Source organism: Sarcophilus harrisii, chromosome 4, assembly GCF_902635505.1.
Source record: "Sarcophilus harrisii chromosome 4, mSarHar1.11, whole genome shotgun sequence".
Lineage (NCBI taxonomy): Eukaryota > Metazoa > Chordata > Mammalia > Dasyuromorphia > Dasyuridae > Sarcophilus > Sarcophilus harrisii.
Window position 1 is genome coordinate 361,528,248 of NC_045429.1, and position 20,741 is coordinate 361,548,988.

General features: G+C 34.1%; 1 protein-coding gene across 1 annotated transcript; it reads right to left on the reverse strand.

The window, feature by feature from the left end:
• Positions 1–632: 632 nt before the first annotated feature.
• On the reverse strand, positions 633–5,233 carry LOC100924139 (olfactory receptor 6K2-like). The gene is made up of 2 exons (XM_003767895.2): positions 5,225–5,233; positions 633–1,589 (listed from the first exon to the last, which is right to left on the reverse strand). Exon 2 carries the CDS (start codon positions 1,587–1,589, stop codon positions 633–635), a length of 957 nt encoding a protein of 318 aa, XP_003767943.1. The 5' UTR covers positions 5,225–5,233.
• Positions 5,234–20,741: the final 15,508 nt, after the last annotated feature.

Below are 20,741 nucleotides of genomic sequence, written 5' to 3' on the forward strand. Positions count from 1 at the left end.
CCTCTCACTCCCATAATTTGTATGTTTTACTACATTATTGTTTAGTTTTAGTTTTCCATTTTTCTGTATATAGTGAAGGAAAGAACAATAACTCATATTTGGATATTAGCATCACAAGAAGGACTCAAGTAGTTAAATTCATGACATGAGCTTTTTGCCTTTATTCAAGCCATAATTCTAGCTGATTGGCAAATGACCAACTTTAGGGCACATCATACTTATTGATTCCAAAATAAGATTTTTCCATCAACTGGTATTTCACTACTTTGTCCAGTTAGTTACCAAAGAAATCAGTTGCTTTGTCTATTTGAGCCATTTTTTTTTTTTTTTTATTTTATGTTTTAGATTTTGTTAATCCTACAGAAAACTCAAGCACTTTTGTGGATGCAAATTTCTGAAAATGTGTCATAAAAGACCAAATAATTCTCTTTTTTAAAGCAAATTTCTGATTCATATTTTTTATTTAAATTCATTTTATTTTTAAAATAACTATAACAAAGACCACTCATTCATTAGGTGGACTATGTTTGAAAAACATACAAAATGCATGGACAAGTAATACAATGAAGGATGTGATCCAGGTGTACCTATATGCATAAGATCAAGAATGCATTTAAATGTCAAAATTCATATCATCTGGTCTTATGGAAAAAGATTCCTGGCTGACTCATGTACTTTTTAATAGTTTCCTTAATCTCTTTATTCCTCAAACTGTAAATAATAGGGTTGAAAAATGGGCACAAAACTGTGAATGCCAAGGCAATACCTACATCCCAGATTAAGGAGTGAGTGTCAGAGAAACGAAGGTATGTGAGTCCCACTGTACTAAAGAATAGTGAAACAACTGTCAAATGGGAGGCACAAGTAGAAAAGGCTTTACGGCGACCTTCAGCTGAACGGATGCGCAAGACTACTACCACAATGCCAGCATAAGAGAGAAGGATGAAAAATATGTCTGCAACTATCTCCATAGCATGGATCACATCAACTACCTGGATCATAATAATGGCCCGGGTATCTGTGCAGGCCAGACGCAAGAGTGGGAGGAAGTCACAGAAGACATGTTCCAGGTAATTAGAACCACAGAATGGCAGTGTAGAGATCCACACAACCTCTGGCAGGGGTGTGATGAATCCACAGGCACAGCAAACTAGGGTTAATTGGACACATAGTCTTGGAGTCATAATTGTTGGATAATGAAGGGGTTTGCAAATGGCCAAATAGCGGTCAAAAGCCATGGCTCCCAAAAGGCACATCTCACTAATGCCTGTAGAATGGAAAAAATACAACTGTACCATACAACCATTGAAGGAAATGCCCTTCTTCTCACTTAGCAGGTTTGACAGCATTAGTGGGATACAGGTGGTGGTAAACCAGACCTCCAGAAAGGAGAGAGTACTGATAAAGAAATACATGGGAGTGTGGAGGTGAGCATTTAGTTGGACAACCATGATGATTATCACATTCCCAATAAGAATGAAGGCATAGATGAAGAGCAGTGGGACAAAGCAGGTAACTGCATCTTTCCAGTTCCTCGGGAATGCAGAGAAGATAAATTCTTGGGCAGTAGTCCAGTTATTGTTTTCCATCTGAAGGAAATACAAAAAGATAATGGATTCCAGCAATATACAGGGCTTTTGAAAGCAACCTACCTTCAGTTTGTCAATGCTCTATGTGAAATGCATTATAAATTATTCCAGAGGATTCATATTTTCAGGTAGGGCATTATATTTATACTGTATGTATAATGATACAGAATGAAGATAAGACCTAGTCCTCAATTCTGAGAAGCTCATACTCTACTGGAAGAAAACATCTAACACACATAAATAAAGTTCAAGATTCTATTGAAAATAATAGAAATAAAAGCAAAGATGAAGAAGAAGGCTATTTAAGAGCAGCTTAAAAAAAAGATGTATTTATGAATTTTGGGAGGTTAGAGAATTAGTTGGAATCTTCTCTTTTAGTTATTGCTTATATTTTCCATAGCATTTTCTACTCCACTGTTACGAACTTTCTTTGGTAAGGATGAATAATACTAGGAAAAGAGTACTAGATTTATATAGATGTAATGTATAAAGATGTAATTTTGAAAATCAGCTAGGGAATTCCTTAACTGTCTACCCATGGGAAGAGTCATCCAAACTCTCTGAACATCACTTTTCTGTTCTAGAAAAATGGGAACATTTATGTGAATAGCAATGTAGTATATTGGATAGAGGGTTGACTTTGGAAATCAGGAAGATCCACATTAAAGTTCTCCTTCTGACACACAATACTTGTGTCTTCTCAAGCAAATGGCTCTACCTCTTGATCTTTCCAGGAAACTCAGCTATTCTAAATTAGATGAATTACTAGCTGCTTTAGTGTTCCCTATTACAATGAATCGGGTCCACACCTACTCTTAGCTTATGACTGATATCCTAATCTACTGGAAAGATAAAGTCCATTATCATATTTTTTCTCTTAAAATATCTTTGTCTTTGTGCCCATCTTTGTCTTTCTTTCATATACAGAAAGTTCCCTTTTCTTTTCTAAAGACAATCCTCTCCTCTGTGTCCTTGCTTGCTCAGTCTCTCTTGTTTCTTCCAACATATTTTTTTTTCCCCATCAAAGATTCCAACTCTCACTGACATCTTCAGTGTCTCCCTCTTTGGAAGCTTCTTTTCCTCTTCTTTCAAACACACATGGATTTTCCTATTTTTGGCCTTTCTCATATAATGACAGAAAAACTGAGCAAGATAGAGATTAGAGTACAATTTAATAATTTATTAATGGAGAGATATACTGGGACCAAATGGATCCATGGTTTGGTCCCAGGGCTGAATGAGACTATTGTCTCAAAGAAGCCAGCAGTGAATGTCAGGTACAAAATTCTTTTACAGGGTAATAAGAACAATGACATAATGGGGGAGGTACCCGGATGGGGATGACCTAATGGGGGGAAACACCTAGGATGACATAATGGGAGGTACTGGAGAGGCTCCTGATATTCTAATGATGTCTAAAATGAATAAAGACCTTTATCCCGTCAAACATTAAGAGGGAATGGTTATAACCTGAGGCAGAGTTACTAAATAGGACAATTAGGGAAATTGGGTCAGGACATTAAAAGAGAACTGTGGCACAACACTCACCCATTGTTAACTACCTTCCTAAAAACAAATGATTCTATAAAGTATGCTCTATTCCTCTACTTCTTCATTCACTCTCTTTCCAACATAATAGAGTCTAAATTTTGATTCTCTACTTTATTGAATGGGTTCTTCAAAGTCAATAATGATCTCTAATTGGCTTTTCTTTCAGTCCTCATTTAATTTTCCTGTAATGTTGATGATATTTATTGGTCCCCCTCCATCTCTCATAAAAACTCTGCTCTCCTTCAATCTCCTGCTCTCATTTCTTTGCATAGTCTTCCATCTTCCTCACTATTTGTCTTCCTCTATTTCATTTCTTAAATGCATCCACTATCCAAGATTCAATCCTCAGCAATTTGATCTTCATACTTCTCTATTCACTCCCTTGTTGAGTTTGCAATACTTTATGTCTTTTGCTACCTCTTCTGTGGATGACTTCCAAATATCTTCAGTCAGTCCTGACCCCTCTTCTAAGAAATAATACTATATTTCTAAATTTTAGAAATGCAACTTTCAGCATGATTTAAGAATTCATTTTGCTGCCTGAATTCAGATCCCCTTATTTTTGTTACCATTCTCTCAGTCATCCAGGTTCTAATTCTAAGAGTTAACTCACTTTTTCATATCCCTTATCCCCTGTGTCTAGCCAGTGACTAGTTTGTGTTGGAACTTTATTTTCAATGTGTCTGAATATTCTACTTTTTTTCCCCATTCATACTACTACCCTTTAATTAAGGGCCTCAACAATTCATTCCTGGATGAAAGATGGAATCCTCAAGATCAATGGATTTGGCTCCAGTTTCATTTGAACTTGACCATAACCTATTTTTCCTAAAACATTTTGTTTTATAGGCCATTCCTGTACCATCCTTCAGCTATATCAAAACTTAGCCATTTAACAAGGCTAAGCCTCCAAGGCTTTCCCTCAATAAATTCTCTGGAAATGATTTTTCTTTCAAAATATAATTATCTAGGCCAGATGTGGTAGTATATACCTATAATTCCTGCTTCATGGAAGACTGAGATTGATGGTTCACTTAATTCAGGAGTTCTGAGCTGTAGTAGAAATGATCAGGATCTGATTTTGTTCTAATAATATTCAAAATTCATTTTCTTCAAGAAGACTTCTGACATTAACCACACCTTTCTCTAATCAGGGCATTTATAGCCACTCTGATCACATGCATATTTAAATTATTATTATTTTCATCTTTTACCTTATTTCTTTATAAACATTCCTGACTTCTCTTAGAGGTCTATGAATTGGAATTGCTTCATATTTGTGGGTGAGAGATTACTTTAGCATCTTTGGAATCACCCATTTGTACTTAAAACAAGACTTGGCTCATGTCCCACATGATTGACTGAATAACCAAATCTAGGCCCTTAGTCCCTTAGAGAGGTTGTAGGGTGACATAAAGGAAATAAAGGACAATTGCTGGTGATTCACACAAGAACACATTTATTTCTTCTTCTATTAATGACTCTAGTTCCAATCTTATCTTATGTCTCAGGTCTGCTCAGTACCTATGTATATATTCACGAATTCCATCTAAATTACTTATACTGAATTATTTTTGACTATAGCCTGTAGTCTAAGCTCCATGAGATGGAAGCTAATAATTCTTCCTCTGACATACACTTGTGTGCCACATGTGACTTAATTTCCCTGGGCTTCAGTTTTCTAATCTGTAATATGAAAAGGTTAGACCATCTGAACTATGAACTTTTTAAATCTTTGAATGTGTTATATCTAGACTCCTAAAATATATACAATAACTTACCAACAAATGTTAGTTGAATCAAATGAATTTTGATTTTTCCTTTTAGAAATAACATTTTCTTAGTTCTGGTTGTATCATAGTTTACCAATTTCTGAATATTTAATATTTAAAGTCTTCATAAAGCCTGCCTTTTCCCTCAAGGGTTCTTCTTCGCAGATTTCTATTCTCAGAATTTTGTTCCTATCTCAAACACATTCATATTCCTGATTACACACTGGACCTAGATTTTGTATAGGAAAGTAATTGTTGCCCAAACACTGTCCTATACCCCAAGGTGAAGTAATCATTACTATAGTGAACTACTGACCTTGTTGCAGTGGATTTGGGGGTTAAAGGGAGTCTATAAGCAGTTGCTTTCTTGTTCACATGCTGGAGTGTCCTCATTCCTCATTTTTATGTTCTCACAGATTCTAGGATGAGTCTCCCTTTCTTCTTCCATAATATTTTCACTTTGTCTCTGCATTCAAATTATCTTTCTTTACTACCACACAGGGAAATACAAGCATCCCTGTTGGTTCTCAAGGGGGACATCAGAGAGGCAAAGATTGTCTCTCTTGGGAATTTCACAAATTAGATGACTCAAAATCTGGAAGAAAACGATCTCTTCCATAATGGAACTAATTGGGAAAAGTTTCTTCCTAGTAATTAAATTCTAAGTTCCAAATTCCTGTTCTTCCTTTCTAAAAATCTCAACTATCCTGCAATTATCACCAACCTCTTGGAGGTAATGGAACTCCATTGACATTAAGAAAGTCTAATGAAAGAAGTATTCTTGGAGGCTCTGAAAATTGAGAAAGGAACATAAATTGTAAATGTAGAAAAACTGATTTAGTGTCTGGTGAGTAGAAGGTATTATGGCAGATGCAAAGCAAGAAAAAAAAAGTCCTCAAAAAACTTTTGAACTGATAAGAGTAACAAGGCAATTATTTCCTATAATTTGAATACATTCTCTCTTTCTCATCACATCCTCTCATCCATCATCATGCTATTGTTCTTAAAAATCCAATTCAAATACCAAATTTTTTTCTGTAACATTTTCAGAGAGGTAAAGTTGTTTGGACTATCAAAAATATAAGCTAAGTGTTGGGTCTCAGAAGAGGGCAGATTCTATACATAGACATAAGAAAGGGAGTGAATAGTCTTTGACAACTTTCCCCTTTCCTACTTCATATAGTACTTTTATCTGCATGTTTATCATGTAATATTGCATATTAGACCCCCTTATATTTAAGTCTTTTATTATTAGGCAACTAGATGGTGTAGTTGACTGAGCACTGAACTTGTAGTCAGGGAGATCTGAATCCAAATCTTGCGTCAGATATTTATTAACTGTGCGACAAGTCTACTTTAATTTCTCCCAGAATTAAGTCTAATCATCTGTAAAATGGGAATAAAATAGCATCCACTTCTAAGACATTTTTGGGTAGGGATCAAATTAGACAACATATGTAAAGTATTTTAAACCTTAAAGTGCTATACCTATGTATATCTATATATATGTACAGATATATGTGTTCAGATATATACATATATACATGTAATTATGTACATATATATGGATACACAGTAAATGTGTGTGTACCTATATTTGTATATGGTTGTTCATATTTATTTTCTTTCATTCTCAAAAAAGACCAAAATGGCATCACTAAGTTAGGGTTAAAATATGGTATGTCTGAACTGGCTGATCAGACCAATGTGAGCTCAGAAGGCTCTACCACAAGTCAGGAACAAATAGTCCAGACAAACTTTTGGAGTGGAGACAGTTCTAAATTTGCTTATCTCATGTTTCTTTTGCGCTACTTCAATTCTGCATTGCTCATATAACATAGCACCTTCTTTGACGCAGGTAAACCATGCTGACAGTTCTGTGTCAGTGTGTACCATGTCTCACAATTCATTCCAAAGTCATTCAGAGGGACCTTGAGAGTGTCCTTGTGCTACTTGTAATCTACATGTGAGTGCTTGCTTTGTGTGAGTTCTTGGTAAAATATTTTTTTAAGCAATGCATTTGGCATTGGAATAACAGAGCCAATCTCTCTGAGCTGCACTTATTGCAGTAGAATTTGAATGCTTGGCAATTTAGCTCAAGGACCTCAGTATTTGGTACCTTATCCTGCCAAGTAATCTTCAGAATCTTCCTAGGACGCATCAAATGGAAGTGATTCAGTTTCCTGGTATGTCACTGGTCTATTTTCCAGCTTTCATAGGCATATGACATGAAGTCAGCACAATGGTTCTGCAGACCTTCAGTTTATAGGCAGTTTAATACCTCTTTTCTCACACTTTCTTTTAGAGCATCCCAAACACTGAACTAACTCTGGCAAGGCATGTATCAATCTCATTATCTATGCATATATCTCTGGAAAGTATACTGCCAAAGTAAGTGATTTTATCCATGACACCCAAAATTTCTTCAGTTGCTATAATTGATGATTACACATCTGTACATAAAGGTTGCATTGTTAATGTATACACACATACATAGGCATATATATACAAGTATAACATGCATGACCACACACATGTGTATGTTGTGTATGCATATTCATATATTATAGTGCATGCACACATATAAATACACATATATATATTCATATATGTGTGTATACCACTTCTCTAGGATAAGTTAAACTCCTTGAGAACATAAAACATTTCTCTTCTCAACCTTGTACTACCTCCATACACAGCACAGCACAATGGATAAAAATGTGTAAAGTCTGCAAGTGAGGCAGGATCCATACAAAAGTAATTGATAGTTGTGAGTAAAAAATTAAATAATCCCACCCAATTGTCTAAGAGAGCTATCAGGGAATGCAGTTGAGGTGCTTGTTTTGTTTTTGAAAAAGTAAGGAATGTTCTATTGGACAAATATATAACTTCATGCTAGAAGGTTAAAGAATATGAAAATGTGCTCATTATACATAATCATGGGAACTCTCCTGAAGTTAGAGAAAAAGAGATCTGGCTCCCAAGTAGGTTAGTGTTTGGTCAGAGGATAACAGCATTAATGATATGTCATAGGGTCAAGAAGAAAGAGGACCTGATTGTACAATTGCCATGTATCAGGAGCTGTACATCATAGAATCACATTAATAAAATCATATAATCATTTTATCAGAGGATATATGAAACAAAGTCCCAAGTACAATTTAAGAGAATGTTTTTCCCTCTCTAGTTAGTTGTTCTTACAAAATCTAGGAAACTCATTTTATGACACCACATGCTATCACAAACACCCCAGGTGAGTACACAGTTAACAAAAGTCAAATAAATTTTATATATCAATGAAAGAAAACAAATAGAATTCACAGGTATTTTGAGAGGTCAACAAATCTGTGAGCTTGTCAGTGTGGAATTTCATCCCAACAATGCACTTCCTGACCATCCATGCATTCTAAATTTAGCTTTGAGGCAAGGGAAAAACAACAGTCCAATGATTGGAGCTTATAAGAAGAGTGGGCTAACATTCTATTGATTCTATTACTTCAGTTCATTTAGCTGAAGCTAGATGACCATTGGTCTTTGCAATGAGATGAAATAATGGAGGGATGTAGATTATGATACCAAGGATACTTTGGTTATTGAGTAATTGTACATAATATGCCTGGGTGAATAAAGATTATTCATCCAAGATGAGGAATGACAGAAAAATCTAGATTATCCAAAGAAAAGAAAAATTGGTCTTTATTTCTGCATCATCTGCATAGCAAAATTAGCCATGTGATTTGATGGGAGCAAATCTATGCATGACTATTAAAGGGATACTTTATAGAACTAGAAAAAGTAATAAGATATTTTCCAATACATGGTAGAGTAAGAGATAGAGTTTTTTTAAGTACAATTCCTCAATATCTCTTATAAGAAAAGAAATAACTGCTCCAACATTAAAAAAAATTACGGAAGAGTTGAATTAAAAAATGGGGAAGTGACAAAAAAATCTTAAAAATAGAATAGCTATTCAGAAACACAAACAGAATAATAAAAGAAATAAACAAGCACAGGGACAAGCCCACTAACATAAAAATAAATGCCATGGTTTAAAGTAAAATGAAGACAAGTAACTAAAAGGGAAAAAATATAAAAGATCATACAAGACTGTACTAGAAATGAAGTCTGAATAATTAGAAAGTGCATTGAATTGGACATTGAAAACTAAATAAAATAGATTGAGAAAGATACAAAATTTGAAAAACAGCTATCAAGTTTTTAATGAATAAAACAAATGCTATGGAAAAAATAACAACATAACAAAATTTAGCAGGGAAATCTGAAAACAAATGCATAATCAATGGGAAATAGAATTATTGCCCTGAAGGGCAAATAGGAAGAATATGCCGGAAAAATGAATCAAAGGTCAGCTCAATTAAAAGAAGGCTTAAAGATTTTTATAAGTAAAGAAGACAGAGAAACTTAAATAAATTTTTTTTCAATCAAAGGGGAAAATTTTTATCAAATAATTTAAATATTATTAATCCAAGATTAGAAATGACAGAAAAATTTAGAATATTAAAAGAGGGAGAATTTGTCTTCATTACTTTCATCATAAGTTATATATTTTGAGGGGGAGGGGGAAGTATATATGACTCTTAAGAGAATACTTTGTAGAATTAGAACTATTAAAATCCAGCTAGATGAACCAAGATCTCAAATATATTGGAAAACAATGAAAAAGTAGGAATGCAGCATAAATAGCACCTCCAGATTTCAAATCATAATATAAAGCAGTAAAAACATCAACAACAATAAACAAATCATTTGATTCTGATTAAACAGGGGAAAAATAAATGGTGGGAACCAATTGGATAAGGAAAAAAATGGTGAACTCAACAATCCAGTGTTCAATAAACCCAATCACAAAATTTTCTTAAGGAAGAATTCCATATTTGATAAGAACAACTTGAAAAGTTGGCTTCCCCTCATCGCTAGAATGCTTTTCCTCCCCCTTATTGCCTCCTGCTTTCTCTAACTTCCTTTAAGGCCCAAATAAAATCCCATCTTCTATAGAAATCCCTTTTGATCCTCCTTCCCTCTGTTGATTATCTCTAGCTTATCCTAGTACATAGTAGTTTGCAAGTTTTCTCTACCATTAGAATGTGAACTTTCTCTATTACCATCTTCAGTATGTCACCTATGTCACCTATACCCTGTACCTTTATATAAAGATATTTTGAAGCTATGGAATTTATTGCTGGTTCCTTTCTTGGAAATTCCTTCCTGTGAGTATTTGATATGCTATTCTGCTTTATTTCGATAAATGATATTAAACTTAGAACATGATGCAAGCAAACACAAATACCAAGCCATTGCATTATGCACTAATTTTTATTTGTTAAAAGTATCACTTATTTCCCAGAAAAGCAAAGAGGTATCTTACTTATCCCTCAAAGGATTCAAGGAGAATATTTTAAAAAATAATTTACCATCAAGTTATTTTAGCAGGGTCTTCATACCCCTATATGACTGGGATTCCTCACTTCTCAACTTTAGGCTACTATTTGGGATTTTAAATCTCTGGCTTGCACCCATGTTCAATATATTGTCTGTAAATCAAACCATATTTGACATATGACATTATTAATAGAAGGCATTTAATGAAAACAAAGTAGCAAGGTAAATCAGGGTCTGATTTGAGCAGACACACTTTGGTTAGCTATACCATATGGTTACTTTCTCTTGCCATATGTGTCTCTTAGGGAGGACTAGTCATGTTCCCATTTAACTCAATGTCTCCCCCACAGTGGAAGAAGGCTACATCTGTTAGTCCATACAGAGTATAATCTAATGAGTATTTTCTATTGCAGAATATGGCTGCTCTCTACAGCTAGTTTCCTAACACTTTAGACTCCTTGGTTGATATTTATGACTGACTTGGTCATTTCTTTACCAGGTCTCTTCTTTGCTTCGTTTCCTGTTCTTGGTCAATTTTTTCTTTCCTCTTCCAAAATATGCAGGTATCTTCAAGGCAAGTTTGTATTAAGCCTCTGAAGCAATATCTCCTGTTAAACAAGACATTCTACCAAAAATTCAAGCATAGTACTCAGGACATAAAGTTCTAAGACTTTTCTCCTTAATTAGTAAACTGTCTTGGTCTGAGGGCTTGTATGTCTTGACTGGCTATTCACTTTTACATTTTCCTTTAATTAGAGATGCTTTGAATTGTTCAGTATGCTAGGGCTTGCAGCAGCTTAGCAGTCAACAAAAGCAGTACAGCTTCTGATTTTCTATTGAAAGACTGGAAAATATTTCAAATAAGTCAGAAAGAAAGCATTAAGTTGCCTTTCCAGGACCTTCAATTAAGTATGAATGCAAAAATACCTGACTTGTTCTTCCTGACTCCTCTTTAACTTCTCTCAAAGAAAAAAAATGAAATGGAAATAGAAAGGGAAATTTATGTAGTGTTTGGCCAGGGATCTCCCACAAAACACTGGATTCCTTCTTCTATGATTATCCTGTCATGAAGCTTATTTATTGCTCCAAATCCATATCCTAATTGAATAAACCATTAGCTGCATCTCCATAAAATTCTTTTAATTCTTCCACAGCTACCTGCCCTGTAGCTATGTTAAAGTGCATCTGGCTTTTGATAGGGATTTTTAAAAAAGGGATTTGAAATGGACAAAACAAAACTGCTTATGGAGTTGTAATAAGATATTATTTTCTGGAAGTGATACATTATAAACAATTAGGCATCAATCAAATATGAAGAAGAAATTCTCCTTCAGTTTACTGAATAATAATGATTTTTATTATTATTCAGCTTATAATATTACATTACTTACATAAAGCATTTATTATTTGGTTTGAAGAAAGATTTACACTTATTTAGTACCTATTAAATTTTTACTAACTTGCTATTTGACAAATGAAAATGCTTTAGGGACACACAACTTTTTAATGACCTCCTTAATCTCCTTGTTTCTCTGACTGTAAATAATGGGGTTAGAGAAAGGAGATTAAAATGCATGCAATAAATTAATGATTGTTTCACAGAACAATAAAAAAAAGAGAGAACTTTGAAAAACAGAAATACAGAAATAACATCCACCAAAGACTATCAGTAAGATGATAAGTTGAAAGATAAGGGTAGAGAAAACCTTTCTCTGATCTTTGTAGCTGGTTATACAATTTGAAATATCACTATCTAGATCTGGATGTAGATCAAGGTCATCAACAAGATAACACCAGTGATGGCAAATGCATGGATAATATCACCCATTTTGATGATCCTTTTTATTATTCATGCAGGCCATGAAAACTGGACCACTATCATATATCAGTATGATTTGGACCACAAAAAAAGGCAACATATAGAAGATTCATGAAATTTCTTGGAGACATGAATAAAGCTAAAGATACACGTCACCTAAGATACACCTAAGAAGCTGAGGGATCATAATAATTCTGTAATGGAAAGTACTACAGATGGCCAACTATTTGTCTACAGTGAAAATGGTCTGGAAGATATTTTATGATATCCCAAGTGAATGAAAGAAAAACTGTCATGAGAAATAGTGACAAAGTGATGGGAATCATTAGAATTCTAATGATGAAGATGTTGAAAAGAAATAAAGAACCTGATGCTACCTCCTGACAATTGGAGATCTCCTTTTAGAGAAAAGAAACTCTTCTCAGTCACTATACTCTGGTTTTCGATTTTTATTTCCTATCTAGTTTATTCTCCTATAAAGGCAGGAAAGAAATAATGGAATTAAGATGCTTGCTAGCTTATTATGGATATTCCCCCCAGATTTGGACCTAGAGCCTCTTCTTCTTCTTCTGTTGCTTTTTTTGGAACTTCATTTCTCATTGGTTTAATTATCATGTTTTTGCATAATAAAAATCATTCCTCAAATGATAAATTGTCAAAAGATATGAATAAACAGTTTTAAGGGAAGAAGTCTAAGTTATTGATGTCTATGTGAGAAAAATGCTCTAAATTACCAAGGATTAGAGAAATGCAAATTAAAATAATAGTAAGATTCAATCTCTTATCCATTAGAAAACAAAAAAAAGATAAATGTTAAAGATACTGTTGGAAAACAAGTGCATTAATATACTGTAGGTGGAACTATGATTTGATTTATTCATTCTAAAAAGCAATTTGGAATTATGACCCCAAAATCTATTAAACTATACCCAATCATATCATTTGCCTTCTCAATGAGTAAGGGACTGAAGGAAAATGGGGAAAAAATTGAATTAAATATTCTTGAAAATGAATGTTTAAAATAAATGATAAAATGTAAAAATAAACTGTTCATAGCCTTTGACCCTACTGTTAATAGGTCTATATCTCAATAAGATGAAAGAAAGAAGAAAAGGATCCATATGTACAAAGTTATTTATATCAGCTCTCGATTTTTTGTGGTGGCAAAGAGCAGGGAACTAAAAGAGTGTCTCTCAGTTGAGTAATGACTGAACAAGTTATGGTATATAAATATAATAGAGCAGTATTTTTCAGTAAAAAATGAAGAGAAAGATTACAGAGAAACCTGGGAAGATGCAAGAATCAAGAGGGAAGTAAGCAGAATCAAAAGAACAACTTTTACAATAACAATAAAATTCTAAAAACAAACAGAATTGAAAGACATAATACTTGCATAAACATATTAACTAACCTCAATTCCAGAGGACTTATAATGAAAAATGCTGCCCTTCTCCCGAAAAAGAGATACTGAACACATTGTAAATTATATAGACACCCATATGTATATATTACAAATTATTATTATTGTATTTAATGTTATATTTTATATATAAGACATGGCTAAAGCAACAAGATTATGCAAAGATCAATTCTGATAGACATGGCTCTTTTCACCAATGAAGTGATTCAGGTAAATTCCAATAGACTTGTGATGAAAAGATCCATCTGCATCTAGAAAGAGGACTATTGAGATTGAATGTGGATCACAGCATAGTATTTTTACTTTTTTGTTGTTTGCTTCCTTTTTGTTTTTTTTCTCTCTTTTTCCCCCCTTTTTAATCTGATTTTTCTTGTGCAGCATGATAGATGTGGAAATATATATAGAAGAATTGTACATATTTAACATATATTGGATTATTTGTTGTCTAGGGGAGCGATGGGAAGAAGAGAGATTTTGCAAGAGTGAATGTTGAAAACTATCTTTGCATATATTTTGAAAATTAAAAGCTAGTTTAAAAAATACATGACTAACATGGGAATTTGTTTTGCTTTATTATATGTGTTTATAATGGTTTGTGGTTTGGGTTCATTTGTTTTGGGATTTGGGGTTTCTTTTTTCCTTTTTCAATGGATTATCCCTTATTCCTGAAACACTTTCTTTCCTCATCTCTTCCTTGTACTTTCCTGGATTTCTTCAGATATTTCTAAAATCTCACTTTCTCTAAAAAGCCTTTTCTGGTCACCTCTAATGCAGTATCTTTTCTGGATTTCAGCTAATTTATCCTATCTACATCCTATTTGTACATAGTTGCTTTCCTGTTGAGACCATAGCCCATAGGACAGCACCTGGAACATAGTAGGTACTTAACAAATGCATAGTGACTGCTTGACTGATTTTTTCATTGGTTATAAAATAAAGTTCAAATTTCTCGGTGGGCTATTCAAATCTTTCCAAGCTCTGTACTTATACTATTAATTTAACCTTGCCCCATATTAATGCCACAAATGAATTCTTCATTCCACCAAAACTCTTTCATCAACCATCATTTATGATTCCTTGATAATGTCTTCAAGATCCCAATACTTCAAGGATCTGTGATTTAAAGTGCAGACATTACTGTTCTTGACATATGTTAAATTAATATAAATAAAAGAAAATAGAAAAGTCTGAGTCAAGTATAATGATATAATTATCAAAGTGGACTATTGTCTATCAAGCCAAGTTGTCTGATTCCTCAGAGGTTAGAGATGAAGGAGTGATTCATAGAGCTTAATTTTTTTTTTTTTAACAGAAAAGAAGAATTAAAATTATAGCAGTTTTGGGAAACTTGTTTTGAATATAATTCAATTGGATGAGGCAAGTCATCTGACTAGTTAACTTTTCATGGGCTTCCTTAATCTAAATTCATATTGTTGACAACATCTGGGCTATGGGCTTATTGGGGGCATATTGCAGTCTCTAGGCTGGGACAACTATTAAATTTGGTATTCTTTTAGATTAGGGCCTGTATCTTTCGATCTGTCTGTCAAAGTGGGATTGCTTTAGTGATCTTTAGCCTGTAGTTATAACATTCTGCAATTTAAACATATTAATTTTAAAGTGGCCTGTAGAACTAGGAAAGAGAACTTAACCTTTAGTTCAAGAAAAAAAAAGGAACTTTATCCACTAAAACTGAAACGAATAATTTAGAATCAATAAGCTAGGAGTCAATCTCCCAGCCCTTCTCTCCAGCTGCCAAGTTTTATGATTTTGTTTTCCTATAAAGACATATGTCTTACTCCAAATTATCTGCTACCAAAGGATTAATTCTTATCTACTATTTACTAAACCTATAAATAATTCAGATTTCAGATAATCTCTGTTAATTTGGTTTAACTAAAGGCTGGCTTTTCTGAAAGAAGAGAACTTAATTTTATAATAAAACTAAAAATAAATCAAAGTAACCAGTACTAACTGATTTAAAGGTTGTTTATTTTCACATATATCAGACTTCTAAACCTTCATAGCCTTTTTGAAAAGGAAATTTTAATCTCAACATCCCATTCATTACAGACATTCTTTGACAACTTACCATCTGACCTGCTGATGAATTCCCTTTCCATCTGAAACAGCAACATATGGATTGCCCCTTCCCTAATTGGCTCTATATTGCACTTCAGATTCATCTATCTTGGACATTTTGACATCCATACTGCCCCATGTGTATAGCCTCCTTTCCAGTCCAAAACCTCATATCTTCTACTCTAGCCCTAGAGACAGTAATCAAATAGATAATTGACTTTTATGACTTCACTCACCATTTCTTTGATTTCCAAGACAAAGATCTCCCCTCCCTATTCTAATCCTGTTTATGTATTCTTTCCCATTACTAGAATACAAGGTCTTGAGAAGCTGAGCTGTACCATTTTTGTCTTAGTGCCAAGAACACAGTAGTCACTGAATAAATGTTGTATTCAATTATCCTTCCATTCATTCATCTCATATTTCATTTTCTCCAACTCTAAAATGGGGCATAATTTAAAGCAATCTTATCAATATAGAGAAATAAGATTTTAATTCAATTCAACATGTGTTTATTGTGTTGCCATATATCATTAAGTGGCAGTGTGGCATATTGCATCAGCTGTGTAATACTGTGAAAGCCATTTATCCTTTCTGTTTCTTGTTTATATGTCTGCAAAATAGGCATACTTAAGTAAGTTCTGGCATTCTATATATAACATGTGACACAGAGCACTGCCGTAGTGCAAGCAATTCAAATCAGGTCATGTGTTCCTTCCTTAAATTTACACACACACACACACACACACACACACAGTCTGTCACTATACTGATGATGCAGCAGGAACTTTGATATAAATGAATGAATGAATGAATGAATGAAAAGCTTTTTATTTAGTTCTTACTATGTGTGAAGCACTGTGGTAAATACGAGAGATACAAGTAGAAAGTCAAGAGAATTTCAACTCTCAAATTCATTTATAATAGGGAGAGAGCATATATATATATATATATATATATATATATATATACACATATAATTTTAGCTACAAATATCAAGGAAAGATGTTGTGATCTTTAAAGTACAGTGGCAAAGCATATATAATGAATCTTTTAAGTGAAATTTCAATTGATGAAACCATACTTATTTCTGATATTGAACTATTTAATGATGCCAAGGTGTTATCTTTTGTGGGCAGACCTTTTATTTCCATTTCTTTAACATTTGTGGCTGTTGAGGATATAACAGCTGCAGTACTATCAGAAAGTTATGAATCTCATTTAAGCAAGAATTTATTTTTGAATAATCTAAAATGGTAAGTCTAAACTTGGGAAGATTTCTAAATCAGGAGTTTTTGGATTTAGCTGTCCATCAGCAGTAATTTATTAATAGTTAGTGCTAATAGTGACAAGAATAGCAGTTCCCTTTTCATGAGGCTTCCTTCTATTGAAGATGGATGTTGATTTGGGCTAGAAATAGTTCTGATGCAATGAGATCAACCAAATCATTTCTAATGGAGCAGTAATGAACTGAACTAGCTATACCCAGAAAAAGAACTCTGGGAGATGACTAAAAACCATTACATTGAATTCCCAATCCCTATTTTCAGCACACCTGCATTTTGATTTCAACTGCAGCTAATTGTACAATAATTCAGAGTCTGATTCTTTTGTACAGCAAAATAATGTTTGGTCATGTATACTTATTGTGTATCTAAATTTTATATTTAATATGTTATCTATAGTCATCCACCATTTAGGGGGAGAAATTGGGGAAGTGAAGGTAAAGGGGTGGAACAAGAGGTTTGTAATTATTAATGCTGTAAATTTCCATATATATCCTATAAATAAAAGCTATTAAATTAAAAAAAAAAAAAAAAAAAAAAAAAAAAGAAATAGTTCTGATGGCTTGAGAGATACTACAATTTTAGTAATGCTTATAATCTGGGTCCTAGGCTAGGATTAGATAGTGGTCATAATGATAGAGATTATCCAATGGATATATGTCACATGCTATTTTTCATGAAGGATACCTTGTTGCTTCAGGTATCCTGGCTTATTTGCTCCTTTCTGCTAGTTGGTTAGCAGGTAGTGATATAATAAATGTAGTGGTATAGTAAATATAGTGATAATTGGTTATTTCTCCAACATTTGTTCCTCAAGATAATGGCTATTTAATATTGGGACAATGCTATTCCCAGGTCTCATGAATTTATGTATTCACAGGTGGAAATTGATCATTAGAACTGTTTTATCAATTTCTCATAATCATCTCTCAGGATCTAGTGATAATAATAATAACGAATTCATGATAACATGGTCACAGCTACTTGAGACTTTTTCAACTCCTTATAATCTATTATAAAATATCTGGTTGCCTGTGCTCCAATGTCTGGTTTATTTTACAATGCAAGTTTTGGCTCATCCTCCTCCAGTCTCAGATGCTGGAGACAGTCTTTGATCTTCTTAGTTCATAGTAACGTCACTAAACATTCTGACCTTAAAGCAATTTCCATGTACTCTCCTTATGACGAGAACCACTGCAAACAGTGTTCCTTCGCAGGGTGTAAACATCTGTAAGTGATTGAAGAAATTTCTGGATTCAACGGAACTTTTAAGTTTGTTCTCTGGCGGTTATTAGACTTTCTTCGGTACAATGATGAAACGCCAGATTGAAATATTATTTCGGTAAAAGTGGAACAAATTAATAAATCAACGGATATCAATTAAGACTGGTTATATTTGTAGTCAAGTTAATTGCTTTATTTTTTACTTGATGGTTATAGACATCATATGCTGGTCATTGTGTTTCTGTTTTCAAGATTATTATTAGTTATATGGGAGGATGGTTCTACCAGACGGGGATATAAAGTTGGATGATGATTTAATCTCTAAATTTTCTGGACTGACATGGAATGATAGTTCTGTGTTTATGGATTCGATGTGTTTAATACTTTATAGATCAATTACATAGATGGATTGGATCAGTTCTTGATGCTTAATTGATCCACATTTATTGATGTTGATAGTAAATCATAAGTTTTCACCAAAGATAATAATGTACCAATTGCGTATATAAAATTCTTTGTTATTTTTTATCTTCGGTTCGGTGGTCCTAATGAGGACTGATATATTTATGTGGTTGGTAGCATAAAATAGGATAAAAGAAACGTTGTTTTCGTCAGCATGATTCTTAGGTTTGTTTAAGTTCACGGGTTTTTAAAGGTCAATTGACTTCCTGTTTGCGTTTATGGTTTGGGAGAAGACATGGATAGTTATGTGGTTTGACAGAAATGACGGGCGTAATAGAATGCGGTGTAATGGCGTGCTGGGAAGGTTCTTAGATGGGCTCATGTTTTCACGATAGATATATGATTTCCTCAGGCTGTGGATGTGGGGTTAAAGGACGAACAAGTGGTTGGTTGGGGACGATCGCATCCCAAGGATAAAGATAATGGCGTGGTGTAGATTATACACTGAGGACGTGAGGTGGGCTGGGTGGAAAGCTTTCTGACGGCCCCTCAGCTGAACGGATGCGCAAGATCACAGCCAAAATGACAGCATAAGAGAGGAGGATGAAGAACACAATTGTGACAATCTCTACAGCATGGACCACATCAACCACCTGAATCACGATTATGGCCCGGGTGTCTGTGCAGGCCAGACGCAGGAGTGGGAGGAAGTCACAGAGACGAATAATTGGAGCACAGAATGGCAGTCATAAGATCCACACAACCTCAGGCAAGAGATTTGTGATGAGCCACATTACCGCTTGGGTAGGATCAACTGTACATAATCTGGAGTCATGATGGTTGGATAATGAAGTGGTCTGACCGTAAAAGCTAAGAGGCCATGACTGTCAAAGGCACCTTCATATACACAAATGGAAAAAAAGCTGGCTGGGCCATACAACCATTCCAAGATACTCTTTTCACCAAAAGTAGGTTGGAAAACATGGTGGAGATAGTGGATGTGGTACTAGCTCCAGGAAGAGGAACCAATAAAAGAAATGCATGGGAGTATGGGTGGGCTCCTATTTGAATATTATATAACAATGATCAAGTTTCCAACAATGATGAAGATGTAAACAAAGAGTAATGGAACAAAACAGATGATAGAATCTCCCCAGTCATGAGGGAAAGCAGAAAAGATGAATTCCTCAGCAGATGTCCAATTTTGTCTCTCCACATCAAAGGAGGACATGAGAGTAGTATTTCTTCTTGGCTGTGAACTGTAAGAAGGAGACTGGCTGTGATCAATTCAGAACATTTTCCCTCTAGATGTGGGTCATTTTCCTGTATTGGAAGAAATACACAAGAAGGAAATACAGGTCATACATTTAGAGGAAATTCCCAATGGAAAGGGGGATGAAAAGAATCTTCTTAAAACATTTTCAATATAGTATTCTTCTGCTTCTCTCTCCTTCCCTATCCATACCCTACTCATTATACTTCACAGTGACTCCATTCAAATCCTACTTTCTCTAGGAAGTGTTCTATGACTATCCCAAAGTGATTTTCCCTGAGCTGAGTTTCTCTTTCTGCTTGTTTCACACTTCTGTGTTGCTTCTCTTAGGAACACAGAATGTCAGTTCTACAAATAGACGTTAGAGGTTGCTTCAAGTTTTATAAAGCAAGCCACCAAGCTTGATATTGGATTTCAGGTTCTGAAAGTTTGAGCCAAGAAATAAGCAAGAGGGAACATTTTTGTTTACTAATGGCTCAAAGTGGCTATTTCCAAAAAGGCAAAGAATACACATATATAATATACACATGTGTTTATGTGTGTGTGTATATATATATATATATATATATATATATACACGTGTATATATATATATATATATATACACACACACATATATATATATATAAATCATATGTATATAGTTGGAGATACTTTGAAACATTATACATATATATACATATACATGAATACTTATGTGTATATATATGTATAAATGGATGTAGATGGGGAAGAGACAGAGACAGAGGCAGAAAGACAGAGACAGAGAGAGAGAGAAAATTTTTTCTACCCATATAATTGTTCATCTCGAATTCCTAGAACCATCACTTTCAGAGACAGGCAGTGACACAGCTCTCCCTGGAACAACTGCCAACAGTCCCAGCTGGGGAGATTCAGGATAAGTGGGATGTAAGTCTTTTAGA